We start from the raw sequence: 10,031 nt of genomic DNA, 5'->3' as shown, positions 1-10,031 counted from the left end.
CTAAGGGCAGATGGTGTCATGATAGCACCAAGAAATTATTTTTAAAAAATTTGCATTACTGATTTAGAGTAATAATACAAGGCAAATCAATGATGCATGCAATTGAAGCCGAGTATATCGGTAGAGGATCTTTTTTTTAAACATTCATGTGATTTAAATTTTGTTTAATATGTCATTTTCCTTAGCATTATACTAAATCTTCCACTTGTGTTAAATATCTTTTATTAGCTTTGACATTGAAATAATTATATTGTTATAAACATAAAGAATATTGGGTGGTGGAATGTGTGTTTTTTAAAATGTCGAGGGATGATTTCATTCTTCGGTTTCGCATGAAACAAATCAATGTTTTGTCTGGAGCAGATCAGATTGTGAAAATCATTTTATTGATGAATAAATAAGATGGAGCAAACAATTAATTCTTCGCAATATATGAGGTAAAGTCAAGTGACTTTTTATATAGTCATTAAAATTATTTGATGACAACAATTATGTTAGAACATAATTGTTATTCATTTCAAATTTTATCTGTTTAATTTTGTCCTATTGGTAATAAAAGCTATGAGTAAATGTTTCAAAAAAAAAAAGTTTTATATTAGTATAAAATATTGAAACCAACATTTTGAATAATTAAGGTTATAATATTGTAGACTATATATATATTTTTTTGAAGTGATACGTTGGTGATTATATACGGTGTAAGAAGTAAAGAGGTCAATTTAACTCGCTCTCAAGAATTCCCAATGAAGAAATATACTAAGATGTGATCCCTTGCGCACATGTACTAAAGTGTCAAAATTGGCATATACTTTTACTTTGGTCATAAGTGTAATGTATGGTAAATTAAAAAAGTGGTAATCTTGCTTAAAATTGTCATATGTTTTGTAAACGTTTAACATAAGTAACGATGTAATTGACATAAATGATAACACATATTCTGTGTCAGAGTGATTTTTTGAGAAGTAACTTTTTTAGTAATTTAACATTTGGCATGACTTTTGAGAAATTATTAGTTTTTGAGAGTCAAAAATTACTTTTGAGTCCATTTAGTTAATTTTATAAAAGCACTTATTCTAACTGAAAGAGTTTTTAAAGAAAGTTAATGTAACATGGCTTCATTTGAAAGCTCTTTCGAAGAAAACTCTTTTATAAATTAGTTTTCAAACAATAATTAAGTAATTTTCTCAAAAAACTCTTATATAAGAATTAGAAGTACAACCAAACGGACCTTTAAATTAGCTTATTCTAAAAACATTTTTAACCAGATAAAGTACTTCAAAAAAATTATCCAAAGCATTCAATTAATCATTTCAAAGGTAATTTTTGACTTTTAAAAGTCATATTGGAATTTTTAGTCAATTGAACGCTCTCTTGACTTCACTTTTGTTTTCTTTAGAATGCTTTTTAGCTTTGAATAGTTTGAGGACAAGGACAAGTATCTTCTATTTTGAATATCATTTTAGAAGTAAAGTCGCACATTTGAGTTGAGCAATCCTTAAATTTATTTTCAGGACCCAAAAGCCACTTTTTTCTTGTGGATTATGTGAGCCAATTCTTAATTTCTGCTACTGTCTAGTCGTCTCTCCTCTTAGATTTTCAACACCGAATGGAGTTAGAATTTAACCTCAAATGTTTCTTCCCATGTCGATGTGACTGCTCCAACTAGTCCAAGTGGAAGCAGTAGTATGGAGTTCTATTATAGCGCCCTGGCTAGTCCCAGTCGAAAAATATGGATTCCCTCCAAGCAAAAAGATGATCAAAACTCCGATTTTGATGATTTTGAGTTTGAAACTAGCAACAAGTTTAGTGGATGTTTGGCGTTCGAATGGAGCAAGAAATTTGAGGGCTCAGGATGTAATCAAGATGTTACGATTAAGGAAAGACATCGTGAGCGTGAGGATTCTCTTCCTTCGATGGCATTTGCGGATGAACTTTTCTTGAATGGCCTTGCTATGCCACTAGAACTCCCACCCCGGCTTCAATATGATATTGATGCACAGAGTATTAGCCTAAGATTGTTTGCTTCAACGCCTATTCGCCAGAAAAAATGCACCGGATAATGATTTTGATCTTTTCACGGTGGCTTTGAAAAAGGTGAGGGAGGAAAAGAAAGGCAATGATCATAGGCGATCAAGGTCGCGTTTACTCTTCACGACTTCTATATCAAAATGCTCGAGTCCAAGGGATCGGAATAAGGAAGATAGTCCAATGCGCTCACCAGTGCAAGTTTCGACACCAAGCTATATAATGCCGAGAGAATCCAAGGGCCCAGCTTACAATAGATGGTTTCGAAACCAGACTAAAGAAGTGGGACGAAGCCCAAAAGGGCCCAAGAGCCCGAGGGGTTTGTTTTCTGGAGGAAGAGTAAGACCTGTTCGAACAGAACGCGAAAGGTCCAACGAGCCCATTCTAACTAAAGGAGTGTATGGAGAAAATGTTGTGGAAAATAAGGTGCAAAAAGTAAAAGGACTTCTGCTGAGGTTTGCATCATTTGGGAGAGAAAAGAGTTGACTCCAAACCAACAAAGCAAATTTCAGAACCATAGACGCCGAAGAAATTCAGGCAGTCGAGCTTTAGAGTCGAGGGAAATGGTCGCGGGGTCGAGAAGGAAACAATGTCTGCTGATGCAAAGATGGCAGTAGCAGAATATAAGATGCCAATGAAGCCGACACTTGCACTTTGTTTGGGTTATGGAATTGTAAGTCCTAGGAACATGAAATGGTGTTTGTACTTCTAATCAAACATTGATCACGGTTTTAACTTTTGTGCACTAGAAAAAAAATATACTTTGATTATCCTACATTCTGATGTAAGACGGGCATTTTTTAGCTTCAATTTCAAGATTTACCATTCTACTGAATTTGTTGGTGTTGTACTTGTACCCATATCTCCCATGGCAAAAACGCAACATAATTGGGACCTAACGAGCTAACTAGGCAAACATGTCGAGCCACAGTTGGCTTGATCTTATAATGACACCAAGAAAACTGACCCTAGGACAAGCGCTCATTTGCACCCAATTGCCACAGAACGGGTAATATTCCACCATGGTTTACTCGAAATTTCAAATAAGACTCACTTATTGGAGTTCTTCTAACCATCACCCCGTCCTTAATGGCCGAGCGCTATACGAGTGTACATAGCAGGATAGGAAACCTGTCTTTAGCTGACGGTACCATGCTGATGCAACTGTAACCAATATTTAAAAGTGCAAGCCCAGAACATACTATGCAGACAAGTTCTCAAATCGTTGCAACAAAACTACTCCATCCGAGATAAAGGAAAGATATAGAACAATGGCTGCATTCCCAATTCAGTGCTGCCAGCATAAAGCTCAATAAATTACTACATAGATATAAGTCATAGTAGTTGTATTATATTCTATTTAAAAATTCAACAGAAACAAGTTACATACAGCTGCTATTAACCTATCAATGGCTTAGCGAATCAGGAGCAATAATTTCCCGAAAACGAGAGTACGAGTGCAAAAAGAAAAATGTTGCACCAATGGCAATAAGCAAAGCCCTCTTGCAACTTATAAAAATACTAATATGTAGATTTCCAGATTTTGGTACAAATTTTCACCAAAAGTAGGATCTATTCCAAGACTTCAGCTGGCCAGAGGTTTCTCCACATGGAAATCTCTTCACTGCTTTGAAGTTTTCGAATTCCCCCATAAAATCCATCCGCCTCATTCCCTTCTTCTCGATGGTCTTTTCTGTTAACGGATGTCGTTCTCCAGCGTGAACCACGAGTGTACTGGTTGAACTCTAGCACCAGAGTGTCTGCAGCACAAGTTCAGATATGAAAAAGCACGCTTAAACAACTAAATCAACTATTATAAATAAGAAATTTGATCAGAGTTGAAATATTAAAAATTGTTATCAGTTGGTAGCAGATCTCGCCTGCCACCTAACTATAGTGACAGTAGCACACACCATGCTTCCTTTGGATAATTGGCAAAAAGTAAATATCCATGGTCAGAATTTTTTACAAGAAATTTTCCAGCCTAGTATACTGTGACATGGGAGGTTAAAGTGATCTCATCTTTTAAAAATCTTCACTTTTCTTTGTTATTTAGTGACTTTACCCTTGAATAAAAATGAGAAAAAGAAAAAAAAGTATTTGAGAAACATTATCCACAGTAAATGCAAAATTAACACCTCATCTACTTAACCAAACACAAGGGAAGAAAAAGCAGGTTCCTTTCAGCTTGGTTGGCCTTAAATGTTCCACTGAGACAGCAATTATAGTGATGTTGGAAGAAAGTACGACAAACGGACAAGGACTTGACTCAGGGACCAATTTTATAGTACATGTAATGACCCACATGCAAGAAAATAGGAGCCAAGAGAGGTCCTACCAAGAATAGAAGTATGCATTATGATGATAAAACTTATGACCACCTTCTGAAAAGAATCAATTATGAGGTCCCCAAAAATAATAAGAACCCCTCGTCATCCCCCCACCCTCCTCACTTCCCCGCCTTTGCACAGTTTTATATATATCTTGAATTGTTATTACGCCTCCAACTTTCAACTCGATGTATTTATAGTATGGAAGGCAATTTTTTTATAGCATTCCATTATACAATTTTGCAACAACTCACCACTATCACGGCAGCGGCAGTAATTGGCATTCCCATCACATGTTTCCAAATGGCCTACAACTCCATACCACCATCCTACACAAAAATGGCAGTCATTACTCATCAATTGATTGAAAAAAATACATAAGGAATTTTATATATCTCAAAACAGCCAATCCAACTGAGTAAAGTTTAATATAAATATAGCTTTGCTTTACATCTGTTGACGCCTGACGGAACTTTCTACCTAACAAGAAAGACAGACCACCTTCTAATTTCAGAAAACATTATAATTGAAATGAGGACTGTAATCACAAAGCACTATAAATAATATATCAAAGTTTGATACGAAAAAACTATGATACCAACGGTTCCTTGAATCAAGTAAATTCAGGTCTATTTCGTGCATTTACACGTTGTCATGTGACAAAAATTTCTTGATCATCAATCATCATAAAACAAAGACACAATGGCGAGCCATCTTTTTCGAATTTTGACACACAGTCTTCATTTCAAAAAGTTTCTTAGCAAGAACTCACTCATAGCACAACAATCCACAGCAAATTCCGGCCATAGCACACTAATATGAAACAAGGTTAAATTTTTTTTAATTATATCCTAGCTTTGCAACGTGTACCCCAAAAAGGTGTTCACATATTGGGTGAAAATATATTAAAACTGAAAAGAATATGCCTTTGAGGTGTATGGTATGAAGAATATTACCATATGGAAATTCTTTGTTTCTTCTCCATTGGATCTCGATATGATCACCGGGTTGCAACTCGTTCAAGCAATCAGAAATATGAAGATCATGGGGTGAGGTATCAACAGGGGGAGCTCTGAGTCTGTCCCATGTCACCCCAGTCTCTATTGAACTTGCTCTCCTTCCATGTGGTGGATATCTGCTTATATAAAGCCTTACAAACTTTAATAATACAATAAAGAAAAACATTATTTTGTGTTAAATCATATCAAATGAATCACTGACAAAAAAGATACCTGAGAAATGCTGTTTGGTCAAGATTCAAATGAAATTACTTTATGGATTTAAAATTTTTAACTTCAAGTCGAATTTATAAGTGGAATTAAAAAAAAAAAAAAATCACAATTCATATCACGTTTCAATTGATGTTAGAATAAAACATCTTTCCAGATACCTGGCCTGGAATGTGTTGGTCCGCCGATCATAGCCAAGCTCAGCATCATAGCATGATAACACAAATCCAACATGACCATTCTGCATAAAAGAATAGAATTAAAACTTCAATTCAACCAAGATTCATTAACCAGTTAATTTCAAGAATTCGAAAAAGGGGAAATTCGAAGTCCATATAAAAATCATTACCTCACGGTTATAGACTTGAGCAGGGAACCAAAAGTTTCCAGACTCGAGAGCAAGACACCATGACATGATTGAATCAACTGGAGGAAAATCCTTCTTCTTGTGAATATTACCAAAACTAGATCTAATCAGTGCAGTAGGCCATAAGAGAGTGAGATAGCCCATTAGGCCCCTCTGTTTGCCTTGATTAGAGAAGATTGGACCTTTTCTTGAGGCAATATGCCACTGCCATTCCCTATATGCAGCAGGGCCAATAATCCTACCCCATTTGTTTTTCATATGTTTTTCCCATAGATGATCACTTGTGCACCTATTTTTCAAAGTACTACAAACACTAGCCATTCTACAAAGCCCCTCTGTTGGAAGCCTCTCAAGAATGCATTCCAATATAAGGTCAGGCAAATCTAACACAGACATATCTGGTGTAATCTCAAGATTCTCAGCCTTACAATAAGTAATCTTGTTCTTCTTAGGTGACATTCTTGGAGTAAAAAATGCGAAAAAAATATCTAACAGAGTATTTCTAATTGTTTTGGCTATGGGAAAAGGTGATAAATCTTTCCAAAACCAGAGAGACCAATCTCATTTCAGAAGCCCAGGATGGGAGTGGTTTGAGGTAAAAAGACTGGTAAATGAGGATAAGGAAAGAGAACAAGTGATTAAAGAAGAAAGCATTTGACAAATGAGGATGGACTGCAGTTAGGCATATATACATGATAGTAATTTATAAAGGGGGTAATTCAAAAAGTTAGTCCACCTATATTGGAGAAGCAACAACAAGGCTAGTAAATACATGTAAAAACACTAAAAAGTTGGGAGTCTTTTTTCCTTCATTCACCTCCCTTAAAATGGAGGAAAAGGGATTTTTAACAAATCTCAAGAAAATTTATGGATTCTATTGGCAAAGACGAAGCCCACCTAACCCTATTGTGGGCCCCGCCAAAATTCTTAAGAGAGGGGGCACCCCGCCAAGAATTAGGAGTTAACAAAGCTTTAGCATATAAACGAATGTAAACGGGGAAATATCAATGGGAACGGTAAACTAGAAATTGTCAGCTTGTTTGGGAGTTATTTTTTAGCCCAAAAAATTGATTTTTTGATCCAAAAAATTGATTTTTTGACCATTATTTCACTATTCTGATCGTCATATTTGACTTCTTCTCTCACAAGTGGACCCCACTTTTCTCTTAACGTTCAAAAAATCAATTCTCAAAATCACTCTCAAACAGGCTTTATGAAAATTTAGTTATAACTTTACAAAAAATCAACTAAGAAGACAGCTTCTGGCATTAATAAACAGGTTGAATATGAATCTATATAACACAAAACTTAACACATCTTTAGCTACACTAAATTTTTTTAAAAAAAAAAGGAAAAGGAAAGAAAAGAAAATTTAACTTAAAGACGAAATATGTTACATGATAAATAAGAGGAATAAATTGCAAAAAATAAGGTCAGGCAAATCTAACACAGACATATCTGGTGTAATCTCAAGATTCTCAGCCTTACAATAAGTAATCTTGTTCTTCTTAGGTGACATTCTTCGAGTAAAAAATGCGAAAAAAATATCTAACAGAGTATTTCTAATTGTTTTGGCTATGGGAAAAGGTGATAAATCTTTCCAAAACCAGAGAGACCAATCTCATTTCAGAAGCCCAGGATGGGAGTGGTTTGAGGTAAAAAGACTGGTAAATGAGGATAAGGAAAGAGAACAAGTGATTAAAGAAGAAAGCATTTGACAAATGAGGATGGACTGCAGTTAGGCATATATACATGATAGTAATTTATAAAGGGGGTAATTCAAAAAGTTAGTCCACCTATATTGGAGAAGCAACAACAAGGCTAGTAAATACATGTAAAAACACTAAAAAGTTGGGAGTCTTTTTTCCTTCATTCACCTCCCTTAAAATGGAGGAAAAGGGATTTTTAACAAATCTCAAGAAAATTTATGGATTCTATTGGCAAAGACGAAGCCCACCTAACCCTATTGTGGGCCCCGCCAAAATTCTTAAGAGAGGGGGCACCCCGCCAAGAATTAGGAGTTAACAAAGCTTTAGCATATAAACGAATGTAAACGGGGAAATATCAATGGGAACGGTAAACTAGAAATTGTCAGCTTGTTTGGGAGTTATTTTTTAGCCCAAAAAATTGATTTTTTGATCCAAAAAATTGATTTTTTGACCATTATTTCACTATTCTGATCGTCATATTTGACTTCAATATTTTCAATTAGCTTAATTCAAAAATTAATTCTCAAAATCACTCTCAATCAGGCTCGTGCTTTACATATGAAATCTGTGGGCTCTAAACGTACGGAAACTTCGGAATATGCAAAGACCCTAACTTTCTCACAAATTCTTGAATTACTTATTTAAATATGCAAAATGAACCCGGAATTTGAAAAATAACAAGGAAAAACTCTTGTTCGGTGGATTACATTAATTCTCGTGATTATTGGCCAGAATAAAGAAAAGCCCTCTGATCACCATATCCCAACTGTCACATTTATTGGTATACCGGAGTTTGCACCTTGAGAGGCCGGCGTAGGGTGGAGCGGGGAGTGAGAGTGGATAGGCCAAATTTGCTTCTACATTTGAAAAGAAGAAATAATAATAATAATAATAAAAAAAGAAAAACTGTAAAAGGCCATCGTCCATTTTAACCATAAATTAGCCAGACATGCATCGAAAACATAAAAGCAGGCAGTTTTGTTTCCATTAAATAATTCTGGGATTACCGAAGAATCCAAGAAATTCATAAAGCAGAGGGAGTGGAAGGGTTCTTGTTTATCTTAGGTTAGACCAAAGGATCCAAGTTATTCCGTCCTATAAAGCCTATTTCTTTTTCGGATAAACATATGTGTACAAATAAATATGTACAAAATGAATTACTTATTTTCACAAACAAGCGGCCTCCACGTGAATTTAAAAAATGTCGGTTCGTGATTCCCACCCCCTATTATGAGTAGTGAGTAAAGAATTTTGTACAAAAAGTTTGCAAGTGTTGCATGATACTTCTTTTTTCACACCGGTCAAGAAAATTTAATTATTATAGTTCATATAATAAATTTTACTATCATTTTTTCTAGTATACCATTACATTAACACAATCAATACTCAAGGTAATTAAATTATTCTTGGTACTAGTCATTATTTATTGCAAGGATCAAGGTAACTAACATTCCAAAGTCATCCAATATAAATATAAATAAATAAATGTCATGGAAGATAAAATGTTTTTTTTTTTAAGTTTTAATTTATTGTTTCAACTACAATTGAATTATGGAGTGATTTATATTTGTGATAACAAAACGCATTAAATAGGAGCATATTGGAAATTAATATAATAACTACACTTTCAGATAAGAAATAGGACTCGAATTTGGGACGGACAAAAAATGAAAATAGGACTATCTTTATAGAGCGAAAGAAGTAAAATAGCTGTTTTTTTTTTTATTTTATTTTGAATCTTTAATGGATTTTTCTAACCACGTTTCATTATAAGATGAGCTGATTTTAACGGCAAACATTAAGCTTTTGTTTAGGTCAAATTTTGGAGAAAAATGTATTTGGAAATAGTGATATTTTGGAAAATGTATGGTTAAAAAAGAAAAGGTTGTTGATTTATGTATAAAATTATTTTATTGAAAAACGTGTGATTAAATATGAGTTTTAAAAAAAAAAAATTTGAAAAATTTGGGATCAAACAAAGGCTAAGTATATGCTAGTCGACAAAATTATGAGAATTCTTGCTTGACTAATCGATGGAAACTATCTAGATGGAATACGATTTGATAGATTAATGGAATTTGTAAATATATACAATCTATATATTTGTCATCAAATGTTAAGATCAAATAATTCTAAATTTTGTCGAAGCTAAGGCCCTATTTTCTTTACCGTTTTCGGGTCGTTTTCTGTTTTCGAATTTTCGAAAACGTTTTCGAAAACGAAAAAAAATTTGTGAAGAAAACACAAAACGACTTTTTTGTCGTTTTGGGCGTTTTCAGTGTAAAACTTGAAAACGCGGGAAACACTTCTTTTTTTTTTTTTTTTTTTTTTTTTTTTGGGGGGGGGGGGGGGGTTTTCAAAAATTTAAAAA

The 10,031-nt window shown here is 34.2% G+C and overlaps 1 protein-coding gene across 1 annotated transcript; it reads right to left on the bottom strand.

Moving 5' to 3' along the window:
* Window positions 1-3,328: 3,328 nt before the first annotated feature.
* Window positions 3,329-6,774, bottom strand: LOC111411657 (F-box protein At2g32560). The gene is given in 6 exon segments (XM_023042201.1): window positions 3,329-3,785; window positions 4,610-4,684; window positions 5,312-5,490; window positions 5,746-5,825; window positions 5,934-6,507; window positions 6,509-6,774. Coding segments are annotated over 6 exon segments (1,233 nt in total). The 5' UTR covers window positions 6,646-6,774; the 3' UTR covers window positions 3,329-3,597.
* Window positions 6,775-10,031: the final 3,257 nt, after the last annotated feature.

The sequence above is a fragment of the Olea europaea genome, chromosome 16, assembly GCF_002742605.1.
Source record: "Olea europaea var. sylvestris chromosome 16, O_europaea_v1, whole genome shotgun sequence".
In the NCBI taxonomy this organism is placed as follows: Eukaryota; Viridiplantae; Streptophyta; class Magnoliopsida; order Lamiales; family Oleaceae; genus Olea; species Olea europaea.
Note: the sequence above shows the minus strand (reverse complement) of the source record. Positions and strands in the feature narration are given on the sequence as shown.